Raw genomic sequence first — 19741 nt, 5'->3', positions numbered from 1 at the left:
GGTAGCACCGTAACCTTGCATTACTTATAGGTTCTGCACTTTTCAATTCTGAAATTTTTACACACACATTTTTGACCTTTATGAAATAATCAGAAATGGACATATTACCTTGATTTAAAGAAGCAAGCTCATTTTCAAGGTATTGCAGTCGCATTGCATTTTTCTGGGTGAATAATCTTTCAAGAGTGTTCCAAATTTCCTTTGGAGAATCAAACTCATGAACATGATCAATGTACTCCTTACTGATCGATGTTCTGAGCGCAAACAGAGCCTTCCCACACATTATCTTCCATTTTCGTCTTGCATCGGTCAGCTGTGGAGTATCTTCTGGAAGTGTATCATCGCCGGAAACAAGATCCCACAGATCTTGTCCTTGAAGGTAGGCCTCCATACACAAACGCCAATATTTGTAATTTGTGCCAACAAGCAAGCTTCTCAATAGTCATTTGAGAAGCACTATTTCCTCCATTCATGGTGACAAGAAAAGTAAAGAAAACTCTCAACAATATTTCTCACTGAGCAATGAAATAAAATTGAACACTTGGTAGCAAACTTGGCTTTGATACCACATAACAAAAGAACTGAATAGAATATATATATATTTATTTATTACTCAATGAGAACAAAAAATAGATTCTTGAAGTAAAGACTCAAGTCACTCTACCGTACTTGAGTTTACAGGACTCTAATTTATAAGAAAAATAAATCTAATTGCTTCCTAATATTTCTCAATCAACTAAGACTTAATGGACTCCTATTTTCACTCAACTGACTCTGACCAAAACAAACAACGACAGAACATTGCTAAAGAAAAATTCAAATAAAAATATGTAAACTAACAAACTTGACTGACTCAAACTCCTGACTCCAAATAACAGAGGATGCACTAACCCGACGAGGTCGCTTCGATGCTTAAGTCAGTACTCTCATAGTAGACTGCGAGTTAAAAATCACAAAGTATGAGAGCTAGAATATGCTTACTTGCCCCCCTTATGTCATTGGGGTTGATGCCTTTATATAGGCATTGTTTGGCATAGGCTTCATGCACCATATCCGAGATTTTCGAGATGTTGTCTAAGTGGTCCGAGATTTCCTAAGGTAACCGCCATGCATGTTGACCACCCTCTGGAATGTTCGACACATGGCCCAAATTCCAAGGATCGTGGGAGTGTTTGGATATGCATGCCGAATTTGTCGACGTGCACGTTTCGCAGGTCACTAGGTTGGTGCCTGTGCCAGGCTGCCAGTTCGCGCCTGGGCCAAGTCACAGGTCACGCCAGGGCAAGGCTGCCAGGTCGCGCCTGTGCCAGGCCGCCAGTTCATGCCTGTGCCAGGCTGCCAATTAGCACCTGGGCCAGGCTGGTAGCTCGTGCCTATGCCAGGCTAGTAGTTCACACCTGGGCCAGGTCGCCAAGTCAAGCCAGGCCAGGTTGCGCTTGGGCTAGGTCACCAGGTCGCACCTGTGCTAGGCCGCTAGGTCACTCCTGGGCCAAACCGCCAGGTGGGACACCATCAACTTGGCTAAGGCAAGCTGTTGCCTAAGTGGTTCCGGGTATCACCTAGTTGTTTCAAGGTACCATGTGTCACAATATCATTAGAGGGCCAAATATGCCCTCATCAAGTTCCAAACTATCGGGGGTATTTGGAGATAAACAAGAACATAAGGAAAAGAAGAGAAAACTGGAAATATGGAATTGCAACTTATGTTTTACCAATCAGAAGAGTTCTAATTGGTCATTTCAATAACAAGGACCATCATTTTACATGGATTGATAGAGTATACTACAACTACAACAACAACAGCAAGATGACATGTTTACCCCGATAGTTCTAACTTCTAATTGATCATTATAGACAGCTCTTCGGAGTGTTTACCCCGACAACGGTTCCACCGGCGTTTGAACAAGATGACGTGGATATTCCATTAACATAGGTAAGCTTCACGCCCTGTAATCTGATTCCTCGGCACGGGTTACTCGAACTGCACTCAAAATTCATGGCAACCTGTGTGGTCGATGTTCCTTGGATATTCTGGTATGTCACCTCCTTGATCTTCACACCAGAACTCTGAGATGAAAAGTTGCAGCCCTTAATTAGCATTATTTTCTAGCTCTGCAAACGGTATCTGTTTGTTCAAATTTAAATTTAAATATGATTTGGGTTTTGGATTGTCGTATTTTAAAGTTCAAGAACTAAATTGTCACTCGAGCCAAAGTATAAGGTACTGATTGCGAATTTTCCCATATATATATACTGAATTGTTCTTGAGCAATTTAAGTTTCATACAATTTATTGTGGATTCATTTTGTTTACCAAATATAAAAATAATCTTTGATGCTGGAAGGATATGATACCAGAAAGGATTTGACCAATCAAAATCCCCCCTAAGGCTCAGTTTGGAAAGAGTATAAACACAAATATGTACAGTACAAATACATACAAAATGATATAAAATTCAAGGTCTTGCACTCTACATACTTGTATTTGTACTCCTTCCAAACTGAGATTGGAAAAAGTACAAATGTAAATATGCACAACAAAAATACATACAAAATAATACAAAGTATAAGGTTTTGCACTACATATTTTCATTTGTACTCCTTTCAAACCTAGCCTTTTTTTTTTTTGAAAGCATGCCTATTTGATTATAAGCTTTTTATGTATACGTTTGGCATCAATGCTGCATATACAACAGCATTTTCTTAGAAAACGGTGTCTTTTTCTGTTTGAAAACGTTACTTCCAGGTAGGACATTTCCTGGGGCAACAACAACACATTTTGTTTGGTATCAGTATTCTATATCTGTTTTTAGTATTAGTACCCATTATAGGAAGTCCACGTCACTGCCACATTATGTCATTGTTGGCAACAATGAGCCCTAAATTGACAAAATGTTGAATTCGACGTTTTCCCAGACCATGTCTTTTTGATTTCCAAGACATGGTTTGAAGAACCATTTTTATGAAAAAACGGTTCCAAATATATTATTATTTTCTAGAGCACTGATTTTTCCAACATAATGCTAATGTGTCACCGTTTTCTGAAACAACAACATCAATGCCAAACAAGGCAATTACCACTTTTTTTATACCGTTTGATTGATCATAAGTTTTTTTAGTATATGACTTTTCGGTATCATAATCAAACCCTATTATCAAAGTCATTTTAGTTCATTTTATTAATAATATATAAGTTGGACTATGATACTGAAAAAAAAAAAACTTACAGTCAATCAAATGGTATCACACAAAAGGTTGCCAAACAGAGGTATTCATCATGTGCTTTAATTGGTCAAATCTCTTGTGATACCATGTTGTATCATATATTTTCCCTAATAATCGTTTTTAGTTAATTTACTAATGCTATTTAACATCATTTGCCATCCAAATTTGAATCCAATGGATAATGCGAATATAATCGAACCAAATTTGAATCTACCATGTTGTAGCACCACCTAATTAATAATATGATCTAACCGGGTCAGGTCCTAGTAACATTAATTCTGGCCTCAACCCAAAAAGTTCATTGCTCCTTCTGATCAATTGTGATGTTGTGATGGACCTAGGGTCTGTGGCCCACCAAACTAATAGATCAGGACCGTCCATGTTTGAAATCATATATGTGGAAATCATTTCTGAATTTTACCTGGTTAGGGCAATTGTTGCTGGGGCAGTAGTTCTGATCTATTATGATCGGATTCTTGACCTTGTTCATGACGATGTTCCGATAAAGAACGCCAGTCACGAATCCGGTACTGGGTCTGGCCCACGACTTTATCCGTAGCCCGTTATCAGTTCCGGTGAGTACAGAAGTCTTGACCGTCACATTCTGCACTCCTTGTTCATTTGCATCCTTACCCAGACTACCGATGCTGCAAATAGCACAAAACCACTCACATTAACACGAAAGATCAATCATAGCCATCCATATAGAATATCTTAATGGTCGTCACTCGTCCGTGGTTACCTGATGCCATGTCCGGGCCCACAGCTAACTCGATCGATCAATAGGTTCTTGGCGCCTGGACCAATTGATACACAATCGTCGCCGGTCTTAATGCTCGAGCTGGTGATCGTCACGCCGGATGAGAACTGAACGTGTATGCCGTCGGTATTGGGACTCTGATCAGGTGCGACGATCTTCACCCCTTTAACCATTACATTGTTGCATCTGTTAATGACGACGTGCGTTAGCTGGCTGTTGATCGACGTCAAGCCATTGATCACAACATTATCTGCGTAATTGAACGTTATCGACTGCATGAACATTATGACAATACGACGTTAGAGAAAGAGAGAGATACACGTACGCAGTCTAAAAAGCGAAGAAATGGACCACTAACCCTTGCTCCGGCCGGGCAACTCTTGCCGGCATTCTTGCAAGCCCAGTAGGTGGCACCTTGTGCATTAAGGGTGCCGCCGATGACCGACAGTCCGGTAATCTTAACGAAAAGAAGCCAATTGGCTGAACTGCCGAGGACGCGATAGTCGGAAGGGGCGAGGAGGGTTCCGTCGATCCGAACAACCATTCTGTTCTTACATGGGCCTCTAAACACTGCAGGTTTGATGAGGAAGTTTCCGGTGGGAATGTAGATTGTCCGAGGATTGACTGAGCTGCAAGCCAAGGTCCATGCTTTGAGGAATGAGCTGGTGGCGTCTGTTTTTCCGTCCGGTTTGGCTCCCAGGGTTACTACATTGATGAATGCAAGTGAGGAAGAGAAGAGCATCATCATCAAGAGAATGGAGAGAAAACAAATTACGAGATTGGCCGTGGCCATTCTCTTGACTGTTACAGAGAGAGATGGGAAGTTTCTGGGTGGAATGAGTTGTGAAAGAAGTGATGAAGGATCAGTGCTATTTATATTCTGTCAAATAGCATTTTTGCGTGGACTGGGACGTTGGAGTCCGTTTGACGCAACTACGCAGTCCACGTTATGACAAGAACGTTCGTACATCTTATCATACTGGGAAAATTTCACGGAAGGAGAGGAATCTTGTGTGAAGAGTTCAGATCTGCTCCTCACATTCACATAGAGCTCCTCATACCCACCCCACAGCATGTTCCGGCCTTCCCGAACTTATCATTTCATGGGGAGATTCTATGAGACGTGGCCGTGAGATGGGTGTGAGGTGCGCTTTGTGAGGAGCAAATCTTAATTCTATTTGTAAGCTATTAGTGTAATCTATGAGTTCAATCAAGGTTGCAACATGGGCTGGTCTTGCTGGCAGGACTTGGGCATGGCTTAAACTTGGGTTGCGCTGGTTGTGGTTTCGGATTATTCAAGCCTGGTTGCATATAGGGTTCAGCTATAACACTGGAAAGGTGTGATAACCAAAAAATTTGTCATCAATCAAATAGTATTTTAACCAATGACGTAGAATTTGTTAAAATTCAAGGGTGGATTTTGATTGGTCAAATCTCTTTCGGTATCATGTTTTTCAGGTATCATAGATTTATTTCTCTCTCTCTCTCTCTCTCTCTCTTTCTCTCTTTCTCTCTATATATAGAAAATTCTATGATACCTGAAAGACATGATAAATACCACCTAATTGATTGATACATTTATGATACTCATTGATTGATCACAAGTTTTTATGATATCATAGTTGAATCAAATATGTGTATGTGTATGTATGTATATATGTCTTATTTTTATTCTCTCACACTTGAGTTATCTGCCAATGGTCAATTAAGCCCAACCCAAATTGTCTGGATTAAGATTGGGTGTGTCTTGGATTGATAAATTTGGACTTAATCTTGGGTTGAGGTATGCCTGGGATTAACCTTCAGCCGGACCCAATCAATCATCGGAATTACATCCAAAAGATGATTTTTATGTAGGAAAAGATGGAGTGGATAGGGTACGTTACTAAGTTATGAGTTTTTCCCTTGGTGGTAGGGTGCTTGAGACAAGGGCCAAGAAGGAAAGGAACATTCTTTTAAACCATTAGACGCTAGGCCTTGGGTGTGCCATGTGCAACCAACTATGGGTGGAGAAGAAAGAGGCGATATCTGTGGCATAATCACATCCAGCCCAACGTGCAACCCACTTTTCCTCCAACGTGGGTTGCCTGCTTGCCTGCGTCTACAGCCTTATTTCTTAATTTGCTAGTTTAATGTACCACATGAGAAAGAACAGGCTAGCAAGTGAGATAGATTAGTCATACTCATACGGAAATTAGAAATAGCTAGGCACTCTAGGGCTGTCTATGGGTCGGTTCTACCGGATTAAATTGATCGGATTGTATCAGTTGTAGTTATGCGATTTTATCTTGATTAATAATCGGGTTGGTTCTGGTTGTTGTTAGTTTTGAATTGATTATTGAGTTGATAATATATATAAAAGGGTTTTTAGTTTTTATTTTGTAATTTTTAGTTCTGCGATTTTATCTTGATTAATGATTGGGTCGGTTCTGGTTCTTGTTTGTTTTGAATCGATTATTCAGTTGATAATATATATGGGTTTTTAGTTTTTATTTTGTAATTTTTATTATATTTTATGTCTATAAGGGTAAATTTGATAGATAAAATATAAGAAAGTTTTGGCTTCAAAAAGGAAAAAAATATAAGATAATTTTGGTTACAAACACTTGATTTTCTAACATATTTATTAAGGTTATATAAAGGTTTCTTAGTAAGGTTAAAACAGTTTACCATTTTATTGTTATTCTTATTAAGATTATATGATCAAAAATCAAGTTTTAAGTTGCCGTTGACTTAGAAAGTTATAGATAGATGTTAGTAATAATTGATTTTCATAATATATTTTTATCTATGTTCTTTACAATATTAATTTATCTATAATTTTTAATATATTTTTATTATAAATATTTTTAATATACTTAATATGAATTTATTTATAATTTTCAAAACTAATTTATATGTAATTGGCTCAAGTTGATTCAAGCTTGAATAGCTCGTGAGTATCGACTCGAGTCGAGTTCGAGCCAAATACATGAAACTCATGAAATTCAACCGAGTTCAAGCTCAAGAAACCCGATACTTGGCTTGACTCGACTCGATTACACCCCTATTCCTGCCTCACATTTAAGGTAATTATGCTTCTACCTTATCTACCCATTTGGAAGGACTTTTTGATAGTAGCTTTTGGCATTACAAGGTAGGCCTCACAGAGGGGTGCAACTTGGGTTGGCCCGAGTTAATATTTTACACTCTTTTGGACAGGGCTCATTCAAATTTTGGCAAAAGCCCAACCTGAGCTCGTTCAAGTTGCAGCCCTAGCCCCTAGACTCACGTAGAAAGATGTGAAACTATGCTTGATGAAAAACTCAAAAAATTTAAAAACGTTTAGGTTGAGCTAGGTAGCTAGGGAAGCAAACAGATCAGATTGGATTTGAATCATGGTATATTTGAATCTGATCAAATTGGATGGGGGGCTGATGTGAATTCGTCTTTGGAAAAGAAGCCATCCAATCTGAGAGAAAGGTATTTTGGTTCAACTTGGAAAAAATATAAATATAAAATAATAGAAAATACAAGGTTTTACACTCTATATATTTGCATTTTTCCAAACTGAGCTTTATGACAGTTTCTAAATCCAAGGAAAATAAGGCCAAAATGAGATTTAGATCCTCTGCATTCCCACGTCCAAGTAGAGAGTTTTCATTAACTATTAAATCCCAAAACCCAGTAAACAGTAATACCCAGTCTCCATTAGCCATGCTAGTGAGTGAGTAGGGGATGCAGGTTTCGGCTGGCCCCGAATAATATGGATCTTACTCTGATTGCAATTGGCTGGAGCTGCGCTTTGAGCTCACGCAATATCAAAATTCAGCAAAAGTTCCCCCAACCTATACATATGAGGCCTACGTACTATAGCATTGGTTATTTAATAGCATTATTTGTTAGACTTTAGACTTTACTGGTGCTAGACAAGAGTTGCATTTCAGTCAAGTCTGAGTTCAATTGTTTGAGAAATTAAAACGGATATGATGGTTGTGTCCTCTTATATCCTGGCTGCCTTGTTAAGGTTTCCATTTAAGTGGCCCATGAAAGAGAAAAGACAATGGTTTATGCCAGTTTTTCATATAATAATATAATGCCACTATATTGTTTATAGAGAGTTGAGATAACTTGCGTTTTGAGAAGCCTTCTTACAACAATCCATCACTTGTTTATGTTTTAAGTAAGCCTAGCTATAAAGCCAAGTCAGGTTCCTCTTGTCCAGCCTCTCTCTCTCTATGTGTGTTTCTCTCTCTCTTCAAAAGTATTAATACATATCGGTGCATATCGTAGAATATGTATCACTTTTGATACACCAAATAATAAAAGATATAGGAGGAAAACCCATTTTCAGTCATACCCTTTCAAGACTATGTCTTATTTGAACCTTGGAACCAGAAAAAAAAAGGTGGCATTTGGATAAGCTTTTGCTTTTGGACTTTCAGCTTTCAAAAGTTTAAAAACCAAAAAGTTGCTTTCTTTCTTGGTTGTGGATGCTTTTGAAAGCCAATGTCCAGAAAAGCAAAAGTAGGGTGTTTATCAAAAACCAAACTGAATCAATGAAGCAAACAAAAAATCTGGTTAACCTAATCGATCGGTTCAGTTTTGGTTCAACGTTTTGGAAAAATTGAAGGTACGTACCAGTTTGATCTCGGTTAACCAAATCAATGACCAAACTATAAGTCTTGTCTTTTATAGGTATGGCATACAACAAACCCTTCTTCAACAAGTCTGATATGAACTCATTTTCTGAAGGTATCCCTTCCTACTCTCTCTTCACCATGGTTTTTAAAAACGAACCGGTGACCGAACTGGTCAGGGTCCGGTTACTAGTTCGAATGGTCTGACCGTTCGACCCGAATGGCTGGCCCCATTCTGATAAAAAATTAAAGAAATTGGAAAACAGTCAAAACTGTTCAAACGGTTAACCAACCGGTTCAGCGGTTTGCTGACCAAAATCAACGGTTTTGGGGGGGAAAAGTAGGTTTGGGGGAAAACAGAACTGGTCAGGTGACCGGTTCCCAGTTTTTCCGATCCCCGTCCGGTCCGGTTTTGAAAACCATGCTCTTCACTCCACTCAATCTATTATATGTTTGAACCCCATTAAATCTATTATCTATTTAAATCTCACTGAATGTATGATTTTTCTCCTATTAAATCCCATCTAAATGTATCGACCTATGTGGAAAGTTGTCCTTATCTAGTTAGCGCGCCTATTGTTTCTGAAACAGACAGCGGCATGTCGTCCACCTAGCAAGGATGACCCCTGTCCTGCACGCTTCGGAGGGACTGGATGAGGATCATCACCAACGCCAATAGGACATGCCTAAAGATAAGGTATCTTGGACATGGATCTTGGACCCCGAGGCTTATAAAAAGGCACCTCCACACCTTCACAAGGGACGTGTGATTTAGTGTATACTAACTATCTAGCTCTCAGAATCTTCCTTCGCTTTCTTACTCACTAATCTCTACTAACTTAAGCATCGGAGTACCTAGTCCAAGTCCAAACCCCCGGGTACTATGATATCTTGCTTCTTGTAGATCGGTCTGCTAACCTCAACACCATTCATCCAAGCTGTCCTCCAACATGAAAGTTGGGCGATTCAACCTCCATTAGTTATGCTTAATGGACATATATTCTTTATTAAATGGACTAAATGGGAAAGACTTTATTCAATGGACTGGTCTCACTACTTTGCACTATGATATGCTACATGCACTATACTTATCTCATTAATTTTTTTTATATGTAAAATATTTAATAATATTAATCAAAAGAAGACATTAAGCAGGGAGAAGACTACACAAAAGTACTCCCCTCTAAAAATTTAACCTTTTGAGCAATTTTATGAGCCAACCTAGTGATAGTTCTAGATTTATATACAAGCTTTACATTATCAAAAAAATTAGGAGGGTTCCTAGAGTATCTATATAACTAGCATAAAATAGTTATATAACTAGCATAATATAGATACCAATCAACAAAATCTTCCTTTCCATCCTGTTAATTAGCATAATATTAGGGACCTAATTAGGGTCTAGGTTGACAAATTAATTGGAAATCATATATCTTCTGGTATCTTTATTGGTTGTACTTTCCTTGTATAGATTATCTCTTGTTGGTTAAATACATCTTGTTGTATACTGTAAAGAGATATATACTTTCAGCAATATAATATTTAGAGTTTCTTCAATTTCCCTTGAATCTTTCTACTAACATGGTATCAGAGCCATGAATTCTGACCATAGGTTCTGCATAAGTTAATCTGTATCACCAGTCATTCTCAAGCCCTTTAGTAAGTTGCCCTCTAGTTATTCATCTTTGTATCTATTTTGTCTCTTGTTGAAATGGAAAAGTCTGAAGTTGGACAACCCATATCCACTGTTCTTGATTGTTACAACTATAACATGTGGTCTCGAGGTATGCATAGTTTCTTGAAAGGTTGTAAGCGTTGGCGTTATGTTACTTGTGACGTATAGTCACCAAAACAAATAGATGAGAAGTTTTCTAAACAAATCAATGATTGGGAAAGCAAAAAACCACAAGATCATCACTCTGTTGTTCTATAACACCTCTGTTACCTCCATTCGTCTTCAGTTTGGGTGCTTTAAAACAATGAAGGAAATTTGGGATCTACTAAACAAATGCTACACCACCACAGATCTAGCCCATCAATATCAAATCTTGGGTGAACTTCATCATTAAAAACAAGATCCAGGTCAGTCCACTAATGATTTTCTTACTCAAATGCAATCTCTCTGGGATCAACAAGCTCAGTAGGAACCTGATTGTAAATGTGATGAAGATGCAAACAAGTATACTTCTCACCGTGATCAACTACATTTCATCCAATTTCTCATGGCACTTTGCTTTGATCTTGAATCACTCCATGCCTCTCTTCTTCATTAAAGTCCTCTTCTCACTCTTAAGAGTGTTGTTTCTGAAATTATCTCTGAAGAAACACTACTTGGTATTTCGAATCACAACACGTACATAGATGTATTTCTTGCAACTTCTTTTCCAAATCAGTAGAACAACCGGTTCTATAGCAGAATGCCGCTATTGTCACAAACTTGGACATATTCTTCAAAATTGTCCCATCAGACCCCTAAAGCTTGACTAGAACAAGGGAAACCAATCTAAGTTTGGTAACTCTATGAATTCTGTTGTTGTTGAACCTCTTGATGAGAACTCTTCATCCACCTTCACACTTTGTGATCTAGAAGCTATTTTCAAACAACATCTATCTAACTCCTCCAATACCCATAATGCCATGTCTTTCACCTTAGGTAATAATTCATGGTTTTTTGATTCTGCTTGCTGCAATCACATGACTTCTAATTCCTCTTTATTTTCTTCTAAAAGCTATATCTCTTTTGCCCCTATTATCCAAATAGCAAATGGTTCTCCAATGAATGTTAGTCATACATGCCAAGTTTCTACAACCTCTCTCACCTTACCCAATACTTATTTGATTTATGCGAACTTGATTTTGACATAATTTTCTCTACTTCTGGTTGTTGATTATAGGACCTACAAATGGGACAAATTCTTGGAAAAAGTCGTAGGATTGGATGAATGTTTGAGCTTACCTCCTTACATGTTCCATCCTACATAACTTCTCATCTTGCCTTCGCAGTCACCATCAAGTCCTCACTTCATCCTTTGATTTCCAGTGGTGTGTTGGGTTCAATAAAAGTAAAGACCTTTGATTATTTGTCTTGTCAAGTTTCCAAACAACCTGCTTTATCTTTTAATACACATGATTCAGTTTGTTCTGCTCCCTTTGATGTATGGGGATCATCTCCTATAACCACTATGGGAAACTATAAATATTTTATTACTTTCATTGATGACTTTTCTCGCTTTACTTGAATATATTTCTTGAAACATAGATCTGAATTATCTGAACTCTACATGACCTTTGCCACCATGATCAAAACCCAATTTTCTAAAAATATAAAAATTTTGCAAACTGATAATGCCATGGAATACTTGGACACTTCATTACACAACTTTCTCATACAACATGGTACAATTGTTCAACATTCTTGCCCTCAGACCTCCCAACAAAATGGTCATGTAGAACACAAACTTTGGCATATACTAGACTCAACCCATGCATACTAGTATCTGCCTCTTGTCCTGAATGATTTGGGGGAAAAAGCTATTCTCACAACTGTCCACACCATTAACTATGTTCTCTCCTCAGTACTTAATGGTTTGTCTCCCTTTGGACGACTCTATGGCACTTCACCCAACTATCAATCTCTCAAAGTTTTTGGTTATGCTTGTATTGTACTTCTTCATCCTCATGAGCATACAAAACTAGAACCTCATGCACAGTTATATTGCTTTCTTGGTTATTGCATTACCCATAAAGGCTATCGTTGTTGGGATCCTATCTCTTATAGTCTTAGGGTATTTTGTCATGTTATCTTTTGGGAAAACACCATGTTTTCTTCCCTTTCTAAGTTTCATGTCTCTCACTCTTCCAACACTCCCTTCTTCTCTAATCCTTCTGTTTAGTTGTTTCCATGTGATTCTATAACAGATTCTAGTTTTGAACAAGGTGGTACACCAACTTCAACAACTATGGTCTCTCCTAATGCATCTGACTCTGATGATGGGACTGTACTTGATCATTTTGTGCCTACTTCTCCTTTGGAACAACCTAAGTTCCCTACTCTTCATCACTCAAGTAGTGTAAGAGAATCCCCTGTTCGCCTTAGTGATTATAATTGTTTCTCCATTATACTATCTTTACATAAAGCACATTCATTCCATGAATCTATCTCTAACCCTCTATGGTAACAAGCTATGATTGACGAGTTGCAAGCTCTAGAGAAAACTCACACTTGGGACTTGGTGGACTTCCCTCCTGGCAAGACTCTTTGGGGTGCAAATGGGCCTTTAAAATTAAGACTCACTTTGATGGTTTTGTGGAATTCTATAAGGCTTGTTTAGTTGCCAAGGGCTTTAACCAAGAATATGGCATTGACTACAAAGAGACTCACCTCTATTCGTGGCTTCTTGGAAATCACTGCTCTTTGTCATTGCAAACTGTTCCAAATAGATGTTAAAAATGCTTTTCTCAATGGCAATTTGCAAGAAGAAATTTATATGCAACCACCTCCTGGTTATCAACATCCACCGCACAAAGTATGTAAACTTCGTAAATCTCTCTATGGACTTAAGCAAGTACCTCAGGCCTGCTTTGCTAAGTTCAATACAACCGTCGGACATCTTGGCTTCTCTTCTAGTTCCTATGATTTTGCTCTCTTCATTTGCAAATCTAGCAAAGGCACTGTTTTGCTCCTATGCTACGTTGACGACATGATTATTACCAGTGATGATACAACTAGCGTATTTGATCTCAAGGCCTTTCTTAGTCAACAACTGAAATGAAGGACAGCTCAGTTATTTTCTCGGACTTGAAGTCTCTGCTCCTCAGATGGATACAATCTCTCTCAAGCCAAATATGCTTCAAATCTTCTATCTCGAGCTGGATTAATAGATAGCAAAATGGCCTCCACTCCTCTTGAACCCAATGTTAAGCTAACTCCCTTAGATGGAACTCCATTTGATGATCCTATGTTGTACAGGTAGTTAGTCGGGAGTTTATTTTATCTCACTGTTACTCGAATTGACATAACCTATGTTGTTCATATTGTAAGTCAATTCATCATGTCTGTTCCTTGCTCCATACATTTTCCGGTAGTACTCTGGATTGTAGGCTATGTAAAGGTCACTTTGTTCCATGGTCTCCATTTTTCAGCCCACTCTGCTCTTGATCTGCATGCCCACTCTACTCTGATGCTGACTGGGCAGGTGGCCTTGCAAAACCAGCTTCTTATTAATTTCTAGACACAGTTAGTTCTAAGCATAATCCACTTCACAGTTCCATCCTCATTCAAAACCAGCTTCTTATTAGTTTCTACTTGTCCACATGATGTACCATGCAATTTCTAGCCAAGAAACAATATTCTGCCTTAATTTCATTGCTAGTAATTTGCTGATACAAAGCGTTTAAGGAATCCAGAATATTGCTACACCTAGACTCAATCCACGTACTCGCGAAAAGAATTGATTGAGCTAAAGGATAGAAAAAAATGCATGGAATTATCTTGCTTCAAACCACAAAAGAGACAAGAGTCATCTTCTATTATTACCAGTTGACATAATTTTGATCTCACTGGGTAAAGACCCTGAATTATTCTACACACAAGAGTTTGAATTTCTCATGAATTTTTAGTTTCCAAATGCATTTAAACGAAAATTTCTCTTAATCAGTTATTTGACCAATGGCCTCAACCCATTTCCCGTAGAAACTTTTGCCTGCGAATTTACCATTATTCCAGGCCATTGTCCACAACATTATTGTGTCTTCCCTTCTATTGAAAATGTGTATGCCTAGGATCCTTTGCTAATTGGAAGGAAGAATAGTTTGAATTAAATTAATCCTGATTCCATTGGTTCGTACCCTGATTCATTAGCTCTTTCACAGTTAGATTCTTATGTTGTTTTTCTGTAAACCTCAGGAAGCTTTTATTACGTATAGCAAAATATTACATACGCTACCCTGACTGTTCATATGTTCGACTACGATATTATATTTACAAACATTATAAGCAAGTTCATGTGCAGTCCTATTCATATTTCTATTTACATGGACTATTACAGTTATATCAAAGAAAGATAAAAGATGTGAGGATTTTTGCTTGATGATGTGAACTTGCCACTCCATTTCTTTATCTATATACACACTGTAAGGGGGTCCATAGGAGAGATGAATTTTCCATTTCATATATTTAGATCAGAATCATTTTGGATTTGACAACCTAGTTATACAATTAAGGCGGTCAGGATCTGGCCTAAAGCTCTCCATATATGAGAAGCCTCCCTTAGCACTTTCCTTGCATTTTTTTTTTATTGATTTTGAAAGTATTTACTTTTTAAAACCTTAACCGGCCCATAGGGCATCCTAATTTTTCAGAAACCTTCAAGCTAGTTTGACTAACAGACTTTCATTTTTCCAGCTAAGGTTTGTAAAAACTAGTTCCCCAAAATTCTTTTGTGCTCTGATTTTTTCCCACCCCATGCACCCTTCTTCAATTATAAATAATATATATATATATATAATGTAGAGTTGAAGGACCGAATGGGCCTTAGTGTTTTATTTTATTAGTTCTTTTATTTATTAGTTAATGTGCCTTAGTTGTGGGCCTTTTTTTTGTTTCTTTTACTGTTATTAGTTCAGCCGCCTTACCAGTGGCACTCTTGTTATTATTCACTTAATTAGAATCAAAGATAATAAAAGTTGATTAAGGGATTGGAGAGAGATATTATCATACTCTCTTCTTCCTTATTTTCCTTTTCTTCCTCTTCCTCTTGAACTTCTCCTTTCTTCTTCCTACTTCTATTTCTTCTTTTCTAAACTTGAAATTATTTTTGGTTTCTATTACAACTTGGTATCAAAGCAGGTTATCACATCCTGATTTTCTTCTCTAGGCCCAGGCGCAGTGTGCATGGAGATTTAAGTTGTTGATCGGTTAGAGGTTGATGTTGCCTAGTTGGGATTTTTTTTGGAGAGTATTATACACATTCTGAATGAGGCCCAAGATAGGTTCTTGGGGATTTTCCCAAAACCCTAACCAATTGGAGAAATCTGACTAAGGGTTCTAGGGACAATTTGGAGCTTAAAAGGGAGATTATTGACCTATTTGGAGATCGACTTTGGTTGATAGAGTTTCTAGAATCTCTAGTAGGGGCAGCTGAATCTCTTCTCTTTTGCATAAACTTTTGGGTACTATGAAACCCTAGTTTATGGGTGTAGAGGAGAACCTTTTACTTCAAGTTAGTGTTTATTGATTAATAGTACCTTTATCTTGATTTTATTTTGTTTCCATTTAGTCAATGGAGCAAACTAGAATTGAGACCCAACAACCTATAAACTCTGGGTTTGGCCAAGGGGGTTTGTGGAGACTCTATTGGGGACATTAACTACTCTGAAGCTAAATGAAACCAATTATTTGGCATGGTCTTAGCCAATAAAAATCTGTCTATAGAAAATGGGGGGTACATCAATGGGGATTATTGACATTGGCTATCATTGTCAAATGTTGTATTAAGACTCATATGTGGATTATAGTATTTGTTTGCATTATGAGATTAAGCGACTATACTCTAGACCTCGTCATTGGAGATGAATACAGTAGCATCACTTGCTAGTTTGTTTTGGGCCCTTACCACATGGTATACATGTAATTCTAGACCTTGCCATTAGGGTTAGAGTGATTGTAGTTTACTTTTTGAATGTATAATTTGAGTTCTATTATCCATTCCACGTTATGTGTTTTTAACCATTTTCTTCTGGTCTGTAAGTTTTGTTTTTTTAAACATTTATGTAGTTATTACCTTAAGTTAATTGAATATTGAGTTACGTGGGTTTTTCAACAAAGGATATACTACGATATATCAAATTATATAATAATTTATCACATCAGCTTGATCCGTTTGGCGAGATGGACTGTCAATTACTAAGTAGTGTAATCACCTATTTTCTTTGCACATTTTCAGACCTTGAGGAATAATTATTAGCCTAATATAAATTTAATGTAAGGAGTACTCAATTAATTTGGAGAACTTTATTTTCAGATATTAGAGATTACTCTACAAACCTATAAAAACAAGATAGCCGTGAATGTTTTTGGTCATGCCTTAACTTAGATTTGGGACGTGGCAACCATTGTCTAATTGACCTGGTTTATAAAGCTCACTCTGGAGGGAGTATAAATACAAATATGTACTGCGTAAATACAGGGTTTGGAACTTTACATATTTGTATTTGTACTTTCTCCAAACTGAGCCTAACACTCAAAGATGTACTGAGTGCAAAAGTTCAGAGATACAATTTGAGATTATACATTAAGAATAAAGAATTCTGATGCTATTGATTGCTCTATTTAAATTATTGAAGAAGTAACGACCTTCATTTGGTGAGTCATGGTCTCATGGATGATCTGAATCACATGGGATCTATTTCAAGCACTGACAAGTCTACATTTACTTCTCTGTATTGCGACAATTATTAGAAACCCTAATTAATCTGTTTAACCCATGTGTTGAGACTTTAGAGGAAGTCTAGTAAGAGGAGATAAAATATCATATTTCTGACATCACTATGGAGAAACTTAATGCCCAAGAACAAAAACACCAAATTCTGCCGTGTTTGTCTGTAAGAAATCTTAAAAGCTCCATCACAAGTTTATTATTTCTTTAAATTCGTGTATAGTTGAACAAACCGACAACGAGTTTTGAGTCAACTCGTCCAAAGTACTGGATTAAGAGCGAAAGGAAAAAAAAAAAAAAAAAATCTGGAACCCGGGTTGTCAACCATAGCTCTCCTCAGGGTCCTCCTAAGTTCTAACTGGTAATGGGCATCTCAAAAACCAGTTTATAAGTCTGACAGAATAATATTACAAGAATTTCTTTCATAAACAACTCTCCGGCATGATTAATCCGCTGGCGGTACCACCGGCATTGACACAAGATGACTGAGCTGCTCCTTTCTGATATGTAAGCTTCACGTCCTCCAATCTGACACCTCTGCATGGATTACTTGAACTGCAGTCAAATTTCACGGCCACTTGTGTGGCCGACGTTCCCTTGATATTCCGGTAAGTCACTTGGCTGATCTTCACACCAGAATTCTGATGAAGAAAACTAACACTTCAGTTGTTTTACTTAAACAGTTAAACACCCCCCCCCCCAAAAAAAAAAAATTATAATAATAATAAATAACTGTAATTCAAATCAACGATAGATATAGAAGGAAGACCGTGCAATCAGGTTGGGTCGGGTTTGATTCGAGTCGGGTCAAGTAATTTTTTCGGGTTGTTTTAGGTCATGTCAACTTTTGGGTGGGGTGGGTAAAAGTTAGACCTTAATCCTAAATATTCAAGTTAGGGTTGATCAATGGGTCAGACGGGTCAACGGTTCACTGTCCAGGTTATTTGGATTTTGACTATGTCAACAATTTTTTAAACAAAAAATATAGGCTTAACTGTCGATTCAAATGGTTTGGATGGTTCAACCATTTGGGTCAACACCAGTTTGAAAATTTTGACCTGATGGTGACCCGGCCCGAGCCAACCCAGATTCTATTCGGGTCGGATCAGGCACCTTCTACTTCGCGGGGCACTAGATAGCGGTCCCGGACCCTATCTAATCGGGTCTTCAGGTCGGGCATTGCATACCCATAATCTAATCGGGCAATTCACTAATGAAAGCATGGATCAGGACCATTGATTATTGAATCTTGATCTAATTACCTGGTTAGGGCAACGATTGTTGGGGCAATACTTCTGATCTATTAAGATCGGGTTTTTTACGTTGTTTATGATTATATTCTGATAAAGGACGCCTCTCACGAACCCGTTGCTGGGTCTGGCCCACGACTTGATGCGTAACCCGTTATCAGTTCCGGTGAGTGTACTATCCTTTACCGTCACATTCTGCACACCTTGTTCATTCTTATCCTTGGCCAGACTTCCGATACTGTTGACAAACAGAAATGAAATTTAAATTTGCTCACATTAGTAATGTGACTCGGAAAGTACTATATCACTTTCCACATGATACAATGCACTTTGTATAGCACTAGCACAAGAACTCAATTGAATCAATTCTCGTCTTAGCCGTTGGATGAGTACCTGATGCCATGTCCCGGCCCACAGCTAACCCGATCAATCCAAAGGTTTTTGGTTCCCGGACCAATTGATACACAGTCATCGCCTGTCTTGATGCTTGATCTCGTGATTGTTACACCGGATGAGAACTGTACGTGAATGCCGCCGTGTTGGGACTCAGATCAGGTGCGACGATCTTCACCCCTCGAACCATGACATTGCTGCATCCGTTCACGACGACATGCGTTATCTGGCTGTTGATCGATGTCAAGCCACTGATCACAACATCATTTGCGTAATTGAACGTTATCGACTGCACGGACACAATAATACAATGTTAGAGTGATACACAGAAAATATGAGAGACAATATCGTATGCTATCAGTATTGTCTTCTACCCTAGCTCCGGCAGGGCAGTTTCTGCCGGAAGTCTTGCAGGCCCAATAGGTGGCACCCCGTGCGTCAAGGTTCCCGCCGATGACAGACAATCCGGTGACCTTGATGAACAGAAGCCAACTGTTTGAATTGCCGAGGACGCGATAGTCCGATGGGGCGACGAGGGTTCCTTCGATCCGAACGACGATTCGGTTCTTACATGGGCCTCTGAACTGGACCGGTTTAAGCAAGTATCTTCCGGTGGGAACGTAGATGGTCTCGGACTTAGCTGAGCTGCAGGCCAAGGCCCATGCCTTGAGCAACGATTTTGTGCTGTCGGTTGTACCGTCAGATTTGGCGCCCAAGCTGACTACGTTGTAGACTGCATGTGAGGACGAGAGGAACGTTAAGAGAAAGAAGAGAATTCTAGTTTTGAGCTTGGCCATTCTAGAGAGAGAGAGAGAGAGAGAGAGATGGGAAGTTATGGAATAAGAGGTTTGACAGTTGAAAGTATTTATAGTGTCGTTGTCGAGTGGGCCTGGGCTTTGTAGTCGTTCGGATCAATTGCTTCGAGATTTAAAATCATTTTTGAAATTTGGACTTTGCACGTTACCTCCTTGTCACTTTGACTCTTGATAGGTTAAGTACGGTTAAGTGCGTTGTTTGGTTTTATACTTATAGACCATAAGTTTGGTGTATAATTGAACCC

General features: G+C 38.4%; 1 protein-coding gene and 1 pseudogene across 1 annotated transcript; both read right to left on the bottom strand.

Annotated features, from left to right (window-relative positions):
* Positions 1–1751: 1751 nt before the first annotated feature.
* Positions 1752–4806, bottom strand: LOC148873484 (polygalacturonase-like). Its single transcript, XM_088966088.1, has 4 exons — positions 4343–4806; positions 3967–4256; positions 3646–3871; positions 1752–2067 (listed from the first exon to the last, which is right to left on the bottom strand). Exons 1-4 carry the CDS (start codon positions 4775–4777, stop codon positions 1849–1851), a joined length of 1170 nt encoding a protein of 389 aa, XP_088822214.1. The 5' UTR covers positions 4778–4806; the 3' UTR covers positions 1752–1848.
* A 12654-nt stretch (positions 4807–17460) lies between these two features.
* LOC148873483 (polygalacturonase-like) lies at positions 17461–19478 on the bottom strand (annotated as a pseudogene).
* Positions 19479–19741: the final 263 nt, after the last annotated feature.

Source organism: Nelumbo lutea, chromosome 1 (genome assembly GCF_056320005.1).
Source record: "Nelumbo lutea isolate HS-2025 chromosome 1, American lotus-T2T, whole genome shotgun sequence".
NCBI classification, from domain to species: domain Eukaryota; kingdom Viridiplantae; phylum Streptophyta; class Magnoliopsida; order Proteales; family Nelumbonaceae; genus Nelumbo; species Nelumbo lutea.
Note: the sequence above shows the minus strand (reverse complement) of the source record. Positions and strands in the feature narration are given on the sequence as shown.